At 39.3% G+C, this 17,261-nt stretch overlaps 3 protein-coding genes across 3 annotated transcripts; 1 reads left to right on the top strand and 2 right to left on the bottom strand.

The window, feature by feature from the left end:
* Window positions 1-908: 908 nt before the first annotated feature.
* On the bottom strand, window positions 909-6,040 carry LOC138045278 (tyrosine-protein kinase Src42A-like). The gene is made up of 2 exons (XM_068891716.1): window positions 5,457-6,040; window positions 909-3,253 (listed from the first exon to the last, which is right to left on the bottom strand). The coding sequence occupies exons 1-2, from the start codon at window positions 5,831-5,833 to the stop codon at window positions 2,089-2,091; spliced, it is 1,542 nt and encodes a 513-aa protein (XP_068747817.1). The 5' UTR covers window positions 5,834-6,040; the 3' UTR covers window positions 909-2,088.
* A 74-nt stretch (window positions 6,041-6,114) lies between these two features.
* LOC138045280 (eukaryotic translation initiation factor 3 subunit H-like) lies at window positions 6,115-12,737 on the top strand. The gene is made up of 7 exons (XM_068891719.1): window positions 6,115-6,252; window positions 8,294-8,453; window positions 9,624-9,791; window positions 10,330-10,429; window positions 10,681-10,830; window positions 11,665-11,800; window positions 12,464-12,737. The coding sequence occupies exons 1-7, from the start codon at window positions 6,154-6,156 to the stop codon at window positions 12,674-12,676; spliced, it is 1,026 nt and encodes a 341-aa protein (XP_068747820.1). The 5' UTR covers window positions 6,115-6,153; the 3' UTR covers window positions 12,677-12,737.
* A 1,548-nt stretch (window positions 12,738-14,285) lies between these two features.
* On the bottom strand, window positions 14,286-15,873 carry LOC138045279 (general transcription factor IIE subunit 1-like). Its single transcript, XM_068891717.1, has one exon. The coding sequence runs from the start codon at window positions 15,838-15,840 to the stop codon at window positions 14,536-14,538; it is 1,305 nt and encodes a 434-aa protein (XP_068747818.1). The 5' UTR covers window positions 15,841-15,873; the 3' UTR covers window positions 14,286-14,535.
* Window positions 15,874-17,261: the final 1,388 nt, after the last annotated feature.

The following is a 17,261-nucleotide window of genomic DNA, read 5'->3' as shown; positions in this document are numbered from 1 at the left end:
CGTTTACCCCAAAGTGACTACCGGTAGGATGTGGTCCCCTAAGATGTTTCCTTCCCCCCCCCCCCCCCCCCTCGGCCAAATAGCCTCTTAATGTGAAACGTGTCATATGTGATGCTCTTAGCTGAAGAAATTTGTCTTCCACTTTGGAACACCCAAGTTAAAGAATATCTTTAAACTTTGGCCTAAAATAATCTTTCTGTCTGCATTCATTGAAGAATTGACATTAAAATGCAAATTAGAAAACAAGAATGCTCAATAATCATATTTCCTTAAGACACTCTTCCAGCCTTTAATTTCCTATCTGTCAGTATCTTGAATGAGCCTTCAAAGCAATGATTGCATTACCAGAAGAAAAACGAGTCAGGGTCCTTGTTTAAGCAAAATGTGCAGGTGTGAACCACGATTGGTTTTGGTTTCACTTCTTGTTGGTTGAAAAAGTGGTGCAAGAACTTTGAACCAATCACTGAAATCGTGAACCAAAGCAATTCACCAATTACTTTTGACACTCAAATGAACTCTAAAGGATAGCTTTTAATAGCCCAAATTAGGGAAATCTTTGTTTTCATTTTTGCCTCCTGTAAGGCCGATCGTTTACTAATGAATCGGCCAAGATAAAAAGTACTGAATGTTGCATAATGAGCTATCTCTGAAAATTTGAACCCATTGTACCAGATAATTTCTGAGCAATGATGCTGTAGCCTGCGTTGTAGACAGACTAAACCACCAGTGTACTCATATTTAGGTTTCGAATAACATGTCCAGTTGCCCACAGGCTATGATGCTTTGAAAATTCTAAATTTAAGAAGATTGAATGCGGCCATTAGCACTGTTGCCCAAGAATTTATCAATATTTGATGGCTAATAACTTGCTTGTTATCAAGGCTAAAAAGCTTAAAACTGGAGATTAAGTTTAACAAGTTCTTTTACAGTTTAAATTCAAATTGCCATTCTGTGAGCAAACTTGTATGTTAATGAAACTAAATGAAAACAACAAGGTCAGCAAAGATTCCCCTAGAGAAAAAAGAACTTGACAAAGCATTTTTTTAAATTCCATAGAGCCTTGAAATCATGTTTATCAGAGGAAGAATAATTGTTCCATTTATGCAAATGGTCTATGATCTCACTTCATATACTTCTTTTTTTCATACGGTAACTGCAGGATTTGTAACTTTTTCAGGCCAAAATTGATATTCAGACAATACTCTTATGATATATTACATCTACTCATAAACAATTCCTGTACAGCTATGTGTAATTGTAGTTTCTTCTGCAACAGCAAAAAAACATTTAACAGAGCTCAATCTTAAATGGTTTGAACCCAGGAGTCATACCATAATTAAGTGAAGTACGATCGTCTGGGTGAGTGTAGTCCTGGGCCCAGTTGTTGAACAGCTGATTAACACTAATTGCAGATTAGAAATTAACCAAGGAGTTTATATCTCCACTCCAAATATTGTTCAATGCTGATATTCAGCAAAACGTTACATTATAAGAAGTCAATCTTGAAAAAGAAAAATAAGCGAAAGAATCTTTCACCAAAAAGTTGAAAACCTAAAACAAAAGTTTCCGCTGATCCTGGATTAAGTTAATCAGCTTTCGAACAACCGGGTCCTGAGAAGGACTGTTTGAGATGACACTGATGTTTCAAGTCATCTTCAGAGTCTGTTAAAACTCCAGGTTTTGTTTACATAAAGGTGGCTCTCACTTTCAAGAAACTACCATTTTAATAGACGAAACAATAAAAAGTAGAAAGGTAGCTTGCCTTTCATGAATGTTGTTTCTTAGAATGACTGTAAATTATATCATTGGTAGATTGTACATTGTAGTTGAGTAAGAACACCAGTAACTAGTAACTTGCCATGATGGCAGCCAACTTTATGATACAGAGAAAATATTTTGGAGGATACATGTATAAATTCATTTATTGCTGGATGCCATCTTCTAAGAAGAGAAACAATGGATTTTCTAAAATGCGCAAACAAGCGTAGCTTCAATGATCAGCCCCTTCTTTAGATTTCTCTGCAAAAGAGAGACAAAGGCAGCTCTGCAAAAATTACAATTATTAAATTCTATTTTTTTTTTTTGCTATCAAGATTCTGGATAATCAGCATAATTTGTTGTGTCCATGACAAAGAAGTCCTCCAGACGCCATTGAAGGGTCTCAAACGTTGGCCGTTCAATAGGATTTGCCTTCCAACAGTCCACCATAATTTGATAAAGACTTGGAGGGCAATTGGGATGGCATGGCATGCGGTAACCTCTTTCTACTGCAGCCAACACTTCTGCATTTCCCATCCAAGGATATGGCACTTGTCCATAAGTAATAAGTTCTGTGAGCAAGATGCCAAATGCCCAGACATCAGATTTGATTGTGAATTTATTGTACAATGCCGCCTCAGGTGCTGTCCACTTGATGGGGAATTTCGCTCCTGCATGTGCATTATATTCACCCTCGTCAATCAGTCTTGAAAGTCCAAAGTCACAAATCTTAACCACATTGTTTTTCCCAACTAATATATTCCTTGCTGCCAAATCACGATGTATGTAATTGTTAACTTCCAAATATGCCATGCCAGCAGCTATTTGAGCGGCCATGTAAATCAACTGTGGCAAATCAAGAGTCTTTCCCTGTGGACCTTTTAAACAATCCAGCAGACTTCCATTTTCCATCAACTCAGTTACTATGTAGATAGGTTCCTCCTGTGTACACACAGCGTAAAGTTGCACTAAGTTATCGTGGCGAAGTCTTTTCATGATTTGTGCCTCAGATAAGAAAGCCGTTGGTGACATCGTGCTGACCTGTGATCTCAATGTTTTCACAGCCACAGGGGTGGTGTTATTCCAGAGACCCATCCACACCTCACCAAACTGCCCCTGACCAAGTTTCTGTACAAGTCGAATTGATTCCCGTGGAATTTCCCACTGGTCCTTTGTATTGTAGGCCAGGTCCTTGGGTGCGGGAGTCGCTAAAGTGGGACAGGGTTTGTTAAGTTTGATAACCAGTCCATCCGCAGTGGCCTGGTAGTGTTCAACAAGTTCACTCAAAGTTGCAAACTTTGCTCTATGAGCAATATAGTAACCTCCCGTGTCTAAGGATCGGATGCGATAATGTTTGACAATTTCTCCATCCCGCAATGAAAGTGAGAAGTCTCCTGGTTTACTTTCACTTTCTCGGATTAAAAATGATCCACATTCTCCATGCATCACAAGTAGTTTTTCTGCATCCACTCTCTTAATAGGCCCAAAGAACCAACTGAAAGAAAAACAGATCAATTTGGTTTGAGGCAATTTTCTTTAATGCAACAGTGCTGTCACATTGTAAAATCACATTACTATGATTTTCATAATTCTGCGGAATCTCACCTTCAAGCGTTAAGTGCCAAACTGCGTTTTGGCTTCCATCAATCACATTTCCGAACATAGCTGGAAAAATTATTGACTCTGCCTCTGGAAAGTGAATTGGAGTTCTTGTTTAGTTCACAGCTCGAATACCATTATGATACCTTTTTAGAGGTTCTTCAATAAAAAGATTTGTACAGATTCCATCACTTTCCACTTGCATCAATTTCAAATGCATGAATGTACATGTACAGTGGCAACCAAAGATGCTGATAAGTAGGTTATGTCACGCATTAATTGATCTTGGCATCCCTGGTTTTGGGTCAACTCTCAGCTTGCTGTTGGAAGTTTGATTGATGGAAGCCAAAACGCAGTTTGGCCGTTCATGCTTGAAGATGAAATTCCGAAGAATTATGAAAATCGTAGTAAAGAACTGACCCCATGTTGCCGGTGTAGCAGCGCTCTCAACAAATAAAGAGCTCTAAAGAGATTTTTTTTTTTGGCATTTTTACTTTACAAAAGCTGGAACCAAATTATATTACAAGCTCAACTAAAAGAGGTAATCCAGCATTAAGAGAATTTGAGGCTCATTAAGGGCCAGCCAACAGGACAAATTGGCAGGTTATTAACACGACTCCACCTTGGTTGCTTTTGTTATCTCTACAAACTTTCTTTTGCCAGAAAAGCTTCAAACCCTGTTGACCTCCTGTTCAAAGCCTTAGTGAAAGCCCTGCCAGAATGGATTAAGACTTGACAAAATTTTATTAGCATACTGAGTTGGGGCTAAAGCTGTGTCATAGGTTGCAGCCACAAGAGTGACAAGGAACTTAAAACAAAAAATGTTGTCTCTGTAACTCATTAATCCCCAACTAAGATCAACTTATTTTAGGGACCAAACATGTTTTTCCATGCTAAGCAATGTCATTTGCTTCCCATAATCTAAGCTCATGAAGTTTAAAGATGACAACAGGTTAAAAGTTATCTCAAATGTGCATTAAAAAAATAATACTCTAGACTTTATATAACCCTATGATCTTTCCTAAAAAAACTTTGGTATTCCTAATTATCCTGTTTACTTGAAACCATATGTTTCGTAAAAGTAAATAATAGTTTGCTACTCTTTCTTGTAATATGTTTCAAAAATGTCACTCAACTTATACTGAAATGCTGCTTGTAAAAATTAATGAAGAAAAAAATAATTTCACTCTACAGCTTGATTTGCAATATCTTTCGTGTTAAACGAAGTCAAAGTAAACGATGGTACAAAGTTTTTTTTTTTGCCAAAGTAATGTTTTCCTGACATTAAGTTTGAGCCGGTTTTGAGAGTTAAAGTGTTGTTATTCCTAAAAAGACAGAATAACCCTCGATTGTTTTCTTTTATTCTCATGATGCTCATTCAACGGAAATCGGTCGAACATACAGGTATCACCTTTCAATTCTAGCCGTCCAAATAATTGCACATCGCCTGACTATTCAATTAGCATACTTTCCGCGCCCGTCATGCAAATGGTACAAGAGATCGATCCCCTCTGCCGGCCAGAGCTATCTATATGTAAAGGTGACATTGCGTTGATAAAATACTTCATTCCCAAACAAAAATGGCCTTTATTTAAAAAAAGGCGAAGTTTACATTTGTTTACATTTTGAGCACGTTCCATTGAATTTCCAAACGCGCGTTCCGTTTAGAATTTTGAACAATAACCTGGAAACGCACTCTTCTTTTCGCCTGACTTTCTGACTCACACATAAATTGGAATTGGAAGCACGTTGATTAGCTTGTAACTCACAAGCTGACACAAGATGAGTACGACATGACAGAAATTGAGACGTTAAGTAAAGAAAAACCTCTTTGATGACTGCAATAATCCCGGAGGCATTGAAGTATTTTCGGGATTCAGTTTCGATGACTTAACATGCTTTGGTGAATAATGCTAGACTTACGCTTCAGTTAAGAATCAAAAATCACTTTTATGGAGTCAAACCAAAGGAACAATTATTGTGGTACCATTAATTGTAATTAATTTGCTTAGCTCGGCTTTGATGGTTAAACACCACCACCGGGAAAATCACTGCAACGGTGATAATGCACTAGCTAGAGAAAATTATAGAGTACTCACTCTTCGCTTTTAAGAGAAGAAGCCAACGCCACATAGTTGCTGGGGATATATCCAACAGCGTTCGTTAGCAGAGACCTTGCTTGCCACCAATCTCCTCCATCGCTGCTGTTTATCACTTCCAAATGCTCTCCCTTTTTGAAGCTTAGATCTTCGTCCGTTCGGGCATCGTAATCGTATAAAGCTACAAACAAGAGTTTCTCTTCAGCTCGCTGGATTTCATTTTCCGCCGGCAAATCCGGTAAAGGGTCTCGATTCCGTCTGTTTTTGTCATCCGAGTTTATGTTCTCGAAACTATGCACAGTCTGTCCATTCGCCTTCTTACTTTTAACATTTCCGTTCGCTTCGTGCCTTCTTCTTTTGCTATAAACGCAACCCATGCATGCGAGATTCGCTCCACTTAATTTGGACCTTCTGTTAAACGACCTTGAACCTTTAAGCGAATGTGCTAAACAGCCCTAAGTGTTTTCTCACGTGCAATGTAAACTTCGTACTTCCTAACTTTTTTCCGCCGGGTTGATTAACTCAAAATCACCAACAACTCAGACAATACAAGAAGACTCTTTTCGGCAAGGCGGCTCCGATACGTCATCAACGATGATCACCCGAGATCATCTAGTTCTTATCCGAAAAATCCCGAAAATATCCGAAGCATCCTCGTTCCCAGTCTTACTTTTTTTCTTACAATATTGTTTCCAAAATGGCGGAAAGAGGTGGTCGACCTTCGCAGACTCATGTTGAAAAACCAAGTTCATCTGGATCAACGAGTCGAATTGATAGCGTTCAAGTCGATGGACTGGTAAAGGAGAAAATGTTTTATGGCTTTATTTCTTTTAAAAATGATTTTTATGTGAAACTGAATAGAAAAATCATGTCAAATTCGTGTGAATTTATGAAACGTAACAAGCTAAGTTTAAGTTTAAGTTTATTGTAGAATTTCATTATATAATACATTTTTCAATAGGCACTGCTCGCAGTTAGCAATAAGGAGGCGAGGAGAGCAGTGATTAGATGTATATACAAGAGAGAACAAGTAGAGAAAGCTACGGTAATCAATTGTGTTTTACAAACGAACAGGTATACGAATACCTAGTGTACAGAGTATACAGTCAACTAAAATAAAATATATATATATATATATCATCTAAAATCAAACCAATACAAAGTGTAAATATGAAAAGCCAAAGTACTAATATATTTTTGTTATTGAGACAGATAAATCAATATAGTCATTTTCTTCTGAAAGTCTTTGGAGCTAAGTTCATGCAGTTCCTGATGTATTATTTATTAATACTTTTTTTGAGTTTTGGTGAATGAGAAAATCAGTCATAGAGCGTATTTATAACGTTGTATTTGTGGATTTGGTACATTATTTCAGTTGATTCCGAAGTAAGCTTAAATCAAATTTTAACTGCTTGTGATTCCTCGACCAATTTATTCCAAACACGAAAAACACGAAAACGAAGAAAGTAACCCAAAACCCTCAATTTGGCTGACCCTAGGCCTGAAAACCAACTTTAGGCCTAGGGTTGGGCAAATTGAGGGTTTTGGGTTACTTTCGTGGTTTTCGAGTCTAAGGGATCTTAGGCCTTTATAGGGGTCTTTGTTTTCAAGACACCCGCAACCCATCAGTACTCCCCAGGGTTCCCTGCAGGCAGAGGTCTCGTTTCTTTTTGCGTTTGCTGGGCTGACAAGTATGGAAGCAGACACCTCTGTCATGGGTCGAAACTCACTGTGTTGAACATGTGCAGCGGTTACTTGGCGGCCGAATCCTCACTGGGCTCACTTAACAACAGTTAGGCATAGGATTCAGTGGGCTCAATTCACAATCAGCAAATGTATCATACACCTTATTCCAAAATGACCTCCATTTAAATATTCTTTTGTTTTTATTCAAATTAGTCCTTGATGCCTCGTTCTTAAACTTAAAATTCAAAAGAATATTTTATCTTGAACGAGGCAACAAGGGCCTATTTGTATCTGCATAAATCAGCAGCCATTTTGGAATAAGGTGTATAGGGAATGCAGTTTGAAGAATGCCATCCAATGTTGTGGACGGCATTTGGATCAAAATGATAATCTCTTTTCCTGTACTCGTTAGCCCAGTAAATGCAAAAGAAAAGTGACCTCTGCCAGCAGGGAATCCCTAGGGTAATTTCTCAGGCATTTGACATTTTTGAAAGTTAAATCATTTGAATTGCCCTCCCCAGAGATGGTGGGGGAGGTCAAGTTTTCCCCCTCAACATTTCCTTTTCTGAATATAATCTTTGTTTATTAATTTTGGTCAAAGATTTTTGGACCCCCTTCTGCTAACTGGGCATAGATAGTGAGGCAAAGGGTTTGAATAGCAATGTTTTCAGTTTGCATACAATGTCAAGGTTCTGTATTTCTTTATACAATGTGTCTAAATGACTGGCATATTTTAGCACTCATCTTGAAAACTGCCTATAAACAGTGTGTAAGTGTAAGCACTCATTTCGAAAGCACGGGTGATCAGTGTTTTTAAAGTCTAAGCAATCATTTTGGAGCGATTCTGGAACACCCACACACTATTATATTCTTGTCGTGGCATCCTTTGAGGAATGAGGCATATAACAATAGGCTTTATTCTTATGCAAATTAAGTGGACAGGTATTCTAGAATCCAACCCTCATTCTAATTAAAATGGTTGGCATTCAATAATTGTGAAAAGGACTTCTATCAGTTAAACACATTGAAAATTTTAAAGGCATTTGACAGGTTGCGTTGTTGGTCAATTATTGGTAATTGGAGTGCCCCAAGTTGAGAGAACCCCAGAGCAACGAGATCGTCTGTCTTGACACTTTCTCTTCATTATCAAGGTTGTATTGAAGATAATCAAGCATTGTCAGGATGAAGGCTCAGCTGGTGAGCTTGTTCAAGGTGTGTTACTTGGACTGATTCAAAACAACAAACTGGAGATCACAAACTGTTTTCCCTTTCCTTCAACAAGAGCAGGCGAAGATGACGAGGAGGATGATGGTAAGAAAGAGTTGCCTGCCTTAAATACTGTGATACTGATGATTTTACTTATTAGGGAGCTTAAGCAACGACAACGGCGATGGCAACGAGAACGTCACGAATTTGCATATTTAGTGGGTAAAAACAATAGCTTCGCACGCCCTGCACGTGCGTTTTTCACTTTTGTCCATTTCGTTGCCGTCGTCAGCAAAACAACAACGTGAAATAGTTAAGTTTTTGGTTTCATGAAGAACGTCAGCACTTGAGAATGAATAAACATTTTCTCTCCTAAAATGGAGTGCCGTTCCAACTGGTGTCATCTTTGATCAATTACCACACCCTTGTCATATTAATAACGTTGAAATAGTCACGAAGCGATTAAAATAAAGCAAATTTATATTTTGAGATGACGTTCTCGTTGCCGTCGCCGTTGTCGTTGCTTAAGCTCCCTATTATGTGGGCTGCTTCAAGGAAGAAAGGGTTATTTTTCTAGTCTTAATTAACAAATCGAATGTGGTTCGGCGTTATCAACAACAATATTCGTCATCATTTGGACCACTGTTAAGACAAATATCGACGTCAATAAGAGTAGAGGCAATGCTGAACCATGTTTGATTTGTTTTTTACTACAATATTCAACGCCAAAGAAAATTTTTATTTCAGAGCGTGACCAAGATCATGACAGAAAGAAAGAGAAAGGGTTGTCTATAACTTTCTTGCAATATGATTGGTTTACATACATTCTTAATTGACTGCTCCCCATGTGGGGGCTTTTCAGGACCATTGAAAGACAGTGAACGAAGTAACAACTGTTAAGAACCCCAACTGGCCGGAGGCAAACCAGTTGGCTATTTACAAGAGCAGCTGGGAAGTTGAACCAGGGACTACCAGGAACAAATTCAACAAGTGGTCAGAGCGGGTCTTGAACCCGGGATCACTGGATCTCAAGGCAAGCGCCCTAACCACTGGGCCAGACTGCCTCCTTACAAATTGAATTTCAATAAAATGATTGCGGCTGATTGGCTATTAAATTGCATGACACATTAACGTGAGCATGACGCTAGACTCCTATTGTCAAATTGCAAGTTAGCCAATCAGATTGCGAGATTACAAGCAATTATGGTAAAAATTGATATAGTTTCATTTTGCAAATTTATTAAATCAAGTAATATTTTCGGTCCTGTTTCGTAGTAAACTATCAAATGGAAATGATGCGGCGCTTGCGAGCTGTCAATGTTGATCACTTACATGTTGGATGGTATCAGTCAACTTACCTTGGCTCATTTGTGAACAGAACCTTACTTGACTCACAGTTTAGTTATCAAAGCTCAATTGAGGAATCTGTGGTGCTTATTTATGGTAAGGATGCTGTTAATTTGTTATTTTGATGAGTGATAAAAATGAAGGTGTGAGACGATTGCTTTCACCACTTTGCCACACTTGCACCACATGTCAGACAAGTTATCTTGGGTTTTGATGTTTGTGAGCATCCTTTAAAGGGGGCTATGTCATGTTATTTTCTAAAAGGGTGTTGAGGGAAACTCTAAAATGGTAGGTACATTCCTTTGCTGATAAAATTATTGTCGTCACAAACAAGATGATTCGGAGAAAAAACGACCTTTATCCAGGCAATTTGCCATAATCTTTTTCAAGATTACCCAAATGCAGTCCGTTTCAATCTTCTCCATTTGTGTCCATCCATCTTTCTCTTTCCCATTGCTGTATTTCTCTTATGTTGTTCAACCATCTTAAGTGGTCAATGGAATGTTTCACTCTGCTTTTTGGCCATTTCAGGTGTCATGAAATCCCATCATTTTGTGTAACATAGGTAGCCCCTTTAACAACAGGGGCTTGTTCCTATAATTATGAAATCCCTGGGCATCTTTTTTTACTTTAGATCCGTTGAAGACTGCTCAAGGGATGCTGTCTGTGAAGGTCTTCCGCTTGTCAGATAAGATGATGTCGTTGTATAAGGAATCGGAATTCAATGCTGAAAGGTATTTAACCGTTTAGAAATGGTTTAACAACAGCTAGATTCACTCAAAAATGTTCCCATTAACCCTTTCACTCCCAAGAGTGACACTTAAAGATTTTACTCTGTCTAACGCCAGACGATTTTACTCGTCAATGGGGAACCCCACGGGAGTGAAAGGGTTGATAGACTTTGCTATTTTTTCAAGAACTCTATCTCAGTGTTCACGATTCTCTGAAGATATCTAAAGGTTGAAATTTCCTTTATCATTTTCAGGCTTGCTAAAAGTAATCTCAGTTTTGAAGCCATATTTGAGGAGATCCCACTTGTAATCAGGAATTCATCACTTATCAATGCCCTCCTGTGTGAAATAGAAGTATTGTCACCACACACGCAAACCAATGATTTCCTCAGTCTCTCTACTGGGTAAGGAAGGCATTAGACTTGTTGCAGCAAAGATCATCCAATCATTATTACTAGATACATACTGTAGGTAGATACCGTATTCATATTCAAACTTGCAACCAAAAGGCCAAATTGCACAAAGATTTACAGTTTAAAAAAATCTGTTGGTAGCCATGTTGAAGTATTGTCACAAAATGTTTCTCAGTTTAGCCATGTGGGAGATACATTGAAGCACGCATAAAATGGCTTACATGTAGTTTTTTTTATTCAGGCCAAAAACGTTTTTGCTTCATTTAAATGTATGCAAAATTTCTCTTTCGAAACAAAATTTAATGTTTCCCTCTTTAGGCACCTGAGCAGTAGTCTCCTATGCAGCCGTTCTTTGTGTGGTCACGCAATGCGGAGGAGCGAGGAGCGTTGCGTGACAACACAAAGAATGGCTGCGAAGGAGACTACCTGAGCAGCAATCTGAGGAAAATTATAATAATGATCATTATTTTGCACATCAATGTTTCCTTTCATAGAAACTGTTACTGTAGGTATTTACAAAAAAAATGCTTGCATGCTTGACATAATTATGGAAACCTATCAAACCAAGGATAAATTGTGTTACACTATTCAAAATCTTTAAAGGCCCCACAGTCATTCATCACTGTTCCAAAAATTCTGTACATGTAGAGAGCAGAGGCATATTGACCATTCAGTAATGACTCTAATTATTTAATACTGAGGTTACAGCTGTACAAAGAAATTTGTAATAAACGTGACATTTTTAATGAGACTCTAACAACAACAAGGCAGCATAGCTGTCACTCTTGGAAGGCCTTGGTAACTTCCTTTTTTTTTTCGCTTTAGATCCTACGTAGAAAAGAATGTACGGTTGCTTATGGAGAGTGTTGATGAACTCTGCCAAGATGCCAATAAGTTTAACAATCATCTGCGCAATGTGGCCAGGCAGCAACAACAGAAGGAAGCTTACATCCAGAGAAGGGTAAAAGCACTGCTACTACAAAATTAACTACAGTGTACCTGCACTTTTAATGCTAACCCCCTAACATGACAATGATAATCACTACATTGATGTCTCCCCAAAGCTGCTGTTAAGTTAAGGGCCAATGAGACTAATATCAGTGAATCATTAATGTAGAACAGAACATAACATCATAGACCTCTTCCGTATAATGGCACCCACATAAAATTTCCTTCTGTTTTATTGCTAATAAGCCTTTCTTGCCTCGCTACGACAAGCAAATTTCAAACAAATATAAGTATCAAAATGAGGGCAGAAGTTTTAATTTAACATAAATTTATATAATTTGACCAACTGTTAATACAAAAGATGGTTGCCATTGACATGTATGAAAGTGGTAGATATGGATCTGTTTTGGACACGATATCACAATTTTTTTCACAATCAAAATTTTTTTGAAAACAGGAAAGCTAAGTACTGGTAGTTCATGGTGTCTTGTAGGGAGTAGGCTTATAGCTCTTACTGCTTGTGAGTTAGTAACTTGTAACTCCTTTGAAAAGATAAATTAACTGAATCCGTAGGAGAAAATGCAATGATTGTTTGGTGGTATTCAAGCATTTGCTCAAGAAAATGATTGTTTTGATGCTTGGGGAACTTATATTTTCCTTTTGATTTATTAACAAGCAAACTGAAAACAACTCGAGGCATCACAGAGGAGAACAACCCCTTCCAGAGGAAGATCTCAACAAAATGTTCAAGCCACTGCAGTCACCATCACGCCTTGACCACCTGCTGTTGTCGCAGCAAGTCAACACATACTGCAAGCAAGTCAATCAGTTTGCCACACACAGCTTTGGAAAGTTATTTCTTTCGCAAGCTCTCCAGGATCAAGAATAGTCAACCTTGTCAGAAGTTTTAAAATATTAAAAAACATTGTCTGAAGTAGTAGTACATTAAACTTTGTCAGTGGTGAATTTTAAGGGGGCAGGGTTGGTCCAGTGTCAAAGTACTGTGAACATGTGTCTGGGTAAAGCTGCACTTGACAGTCATGTTCTTGTGAATGAGTGTTCCTGTAAACCATGTTACCAGTGAATTCATTGGTCCTCTCTCCCACTAAATCTTGTTTGTCATAGCCATTGTAGTCATTGCTTTTAGCTCCCAAAACAATGATTTCAACACATTGAGTTTAAAACTCAAGGGAAGTACAAATTCCATCTCAGAAAGACATGCAGGTACATCTTATTTAATGCCAGATGTTTCTTTACCCCTAGAGGGTATTCTCCCAGGAAGCAGACAGGGTTCTCATTGTACCGCCCCCCCCCCCCCCTCCCCCTTAATGCTTAATGCTACCTGAAGCTACACAAAAATGGAAAAAAGTCGAAGCAAGGATGTGAGGTCACTAGGGATCCAACTCGGGACCTCTCGGACAGAATCAGAATTCTGAATTTCTTCTTGGCCTACTATGCTTTTCTTCGTGGCCATTTTCTTTCGCCCGTTTAGACTTCACATCCCTCAGCGATCTGCCCCAGGGTCTCCGAGGATGACTCTGTCTGACACCGGAAGATTTTTCTCGTCAAATGGGGGTGCCCTAGAGCACACTGGGAGTCAATGGGATAGACATATCACCAGTCAAAAGTCTAAAACTATGTGCCCTCCATCATTTAACCCATTGACTGCTGGGAGTCAGACTTAACAGATTTTACTCTGTCTGACACCAGACGATTTTAATCGTCAACTAGGAGCACCCTAGGATGCACTGTGAGTCAATGGCTCAACCATTCAAAAACTATGTCCCCTACATTAACCAATTGACCCCTGGGAGTGAGACTTCACAGATTTTACTCTGTCTAACCCCCAATGATTTTACTCTTCAACTTGGGGAGCCCTGGGTCACACTGGGATTCAATGGGTTAAAGTGCCCATGTGACTAAAAAATCAATTCATATTTTTTCTCTAGATTTCAAAACTATGTTAACAAAACACTAAGTGACCTGCGTTTTAAGCCTTGATTTCAAAAAGACGCTTGTTTATTTTAACTGGAATTTTCCTATTTAATGGTCTGCCATTACTAACATTATGTTCTTGAGAGAGCTGGATCGAGGAGAAAATGACATCAAAGGTTCACTAGTTTAAGAATGCAATACGTGTGTACGCTGCAAAATCAATATGCAGCACGGGGGTTTTGGGCTTTCAGACTTTTAAACTCACGCTTTGCATATATAATAAGCTGCGTTCACACGCTGAAATTTTAAGCTAGTGAGCCCCTGACGTCACGTTTCCCTGGATCCAACCGTTTGAGTTCCAATCGGCCAGTTTTGAACGTGAGTAATGGCAGGCCATGAAATCCAAAACTTACACTCAAGTAAGCGGCCTTTGGATAAAAATCAAAGCTCAAAATTTTGCCAGTCAGGTGTTAAGCAAACACACTTTCAAAATCTGAAGGAAAAAAGGAAGTGGTTTTTTTTTATCACAGGGGCACTTTAAATGAAAAAACAACTCTGGACAATCATATTAAACATTGGTTCTTGAGGATAGGGGAAAATCAGAGTACATACCTGGATAAAAACCTATTTTGTGTTTTAACTTTGCATTGCTGTGTTTAAGATGCTTTACTGTGATAATTATTTATTATTGTTGTGATAAATGTATGCAGTTCAACCTCTAAAGCAACCACAGAATTTTCCCTGGGTCTACAACATGAAATGCAACATTTTAACTGGGTTCAAGGTGGGAGATGAGTGTTGATTTTTCATTAATCAATAGTAGTGACTATAAGCATGTTGAAACGCTTTGGTGTAGGCATCACGTTCCTCTGAAGTCATTTGGCTCAGCATTTTATCAGTGACATCATTAATTCCCACCATTTTATCTCCAATTTTAATTTTAATTTCGTGTGCTTCATCATCATCGCTCTCAGTATGAATATCCATGGCTTCTGTGACCTGGCTTGGTTTGGCTGCTGTTGCAGCACTTGGGGTCTCAAAGTCTGATTCATCACTTCCAGAGTCACTGTCCTCATTGCCGGCTCCTTCTCCTAGTGCTTCGTTAATGTCAAGGCGAGGCTTCTTGTTTACTGATTCATGGACCAGCAGCTCTGCGAGAATTTCCTCATCTTTCCCACTGCCTCCTATTTTCTTGGGTACAGGTTCTCTGCTAGGTACTTGACTGCTACCGGAGGCATCAGTTTGGAGACCCGGAGATGATGTCACCGTACTCTGTCGCATCCAAATCGGCGCCTCTTTAGGTGGAGGTTTGTTGCCTACAACTCCGTCGTTGTCGTCTCCCCATATATCTACCTTAATTCCTGGTTCACTAACATGACTACCACCAGTGTCATTTGCCCATCCTGATTTGCTTTCATGAGAAGCCGAGTTACGAGGTCCAGATGCAGCACCTGCAAGTTGGGATGCCTGTGGTTCTGGCTCCAAAATGGCAGGGGCTAAATTCATGTCTTCGCATTCACGAAGAAGCCTGAAGATTGGCTCCATCTGCTCATTAAAACGAGCCAAATTGGTTCGTGACGTGTTGCTCTGTTTAATTTCGGAAGAGTCCTCTTCAACAAGTCCCTCGCAAATTGTACATTTTAACTGCTCTGTTTCGAAATCAAACAGCCGGTCAACCTCCAAATCTGAATACTTTTTTTCACATTGACTGCACACAAAAGATGGTCGGTTTTTCGCCTGCTTTTCTTCACTTTCGATCTTCTTTCTGACATGATCGAGTTTGTACTTCACTACATTCACAAACACCTTATAGTTTATGAAATAGTAATTAAAACTCAGTGTTGCCCCGGTCTCTGGATTCTTCTCCTTGTAGACTCTATGCTTAATAAGTTTCTCGTTCTTTAGTCGGACCAGACTTTGCCTAAGTTGCTTTTTGTCAAAACCAAGCAACCGACTTAAGTCGTCCTCTTGCAAACACGGGAACCGAGAGTTTGTCAATAAAGTGACGATAGCGGCTTGCTCGCTCTCGTAAAATCCACGAGCAACTAGTTTACAAAGACGTTTTAGGATCGGAGGAACCTCTGTTAGTAGTTCTTGTTCATCCACCGTGCCGTTCATGATATAGTTTTTCGTCCTCTCAAAGACATTGAATTGCTTTGTAGCCAGGCCTTGTAATGTGACCCTCTGTATGATCCATGCTACCTTCCCATATAGTCTCCTTCTATACATATCCTTATAAGGCATCTTTCACCATATCTGCTTGACCACTTTCACGATGAGAGCTAAATAAGATATTCTTTTGTTTCTATGCTAATTAGCCTTACAGTAGGCTAATTAACATGAATACAAAAGAATTTAAAGGTGGTAGCCATTTATGAAAGTGGTCTTTAGTGCCTTCGTGCAAGGTGTATGACAACTGCAGACTGCCTACAAATAGCGCTGATAAACAGTATTGAGGTCTGAGCACCCATTTTATGACGGTTAGCTTTCTTTAACTGTGATTCAGGGTTGGTTTATAGTCTGCAGTCTGCAAGTGTCAGACACCTCTTTGTGCACTTGGAGATTCACCTCCAAGCGGCTGAATACAAACATAAAGGACCGAAAAGTGTTAATTTATTAATAAACTGATTAACTAATTATTTTTTTTAGACTAGAATGTAAAAAGAATCACACATAAGGATAACAGGATGAAAAAGAGGAAGGCCATTAGGATTATCCAGAGCGTACGTGCAGCCGTTCTCATCCCTAGGGAAAAACGTTAATTTTTCTCGGGGGCGCATAAGCCTATACGTAGACTACTAAATAATCCATAAAGGAGTTCATAACCTCATATAGAAATCCGGCTGAAAAAATGTTATGAAAATATAATGTAAGAACTAACTGACAGCATTCCCCCTTGATTTAAAAATGGCGCAGTGGTGAGAGCACTCGCCTCCCACCAATGTGGCCCGGGTTCGATTCCCGGACTCGGCGTCATATGTGGGTTGAGTTTGTTGGTTCTCTACTCTGCACCGAGAGGTTTTCTCCGGGTACTCCGGTTTCCCCTCTCCTCAAAAAAACCAACATTTGACTTGATTTACTTTCATTGTTCATTTCAGTTTACAGTGTCCCCAATTAGCGCTCCAGCGCTAGAACGACTAGACACTTAAATAAAGTTCCCTTCCTTTCCTTTCCTATGCATGTATGTATGTTACCTTAAGAAGGGCGCGTGCGTGCATTTTGTATTGCGCGACTCCAGTGCTTACCATATGAGAGATAAAATGAGTTTTGCCTTGAATATATAAGCTATCGACAACTTTCCTTAAATTGTAATGACAAGGGCGGTCTGGAGCTGTGAGTAGGCGTGGGATTTGTCACATATGGTTTAGGGGCCGACATATCTCTCCCTCAATGCCGTACCGGGAGGCGAGGTCGGTAGCAGAAAGCAGCGAAGGGCCAACTGCGTCCAAAAGCGATCGCACGGGCCGAAATCCCGGGATGACTCGTTTGGTACGACGCTCCTGCGCCACGTCTGGAGGTACTGCTTGTTTTTTTTTTTT

This window comes from Montipora capricornis, chromosome 4 (genome assembly GCF_036669925.1).
Source record: "Montipora capricornis isolate CH-2021 chromosome 4, ASM3666992v2, whole genome shotgun sequence".
Taxonomy (NCBI): domain Eukaryota; kingdom Metazoa; phylum Cnidaria; class Anthozoa; order Scleractinia; family Acroporidae; genus Montipora; species Montipora capricornis.
The sequence above is the reverse complement of the archived record's forward strand: the minus strand, read 5'-3'. Positions and strand labels throughout refer to the sequence as shown.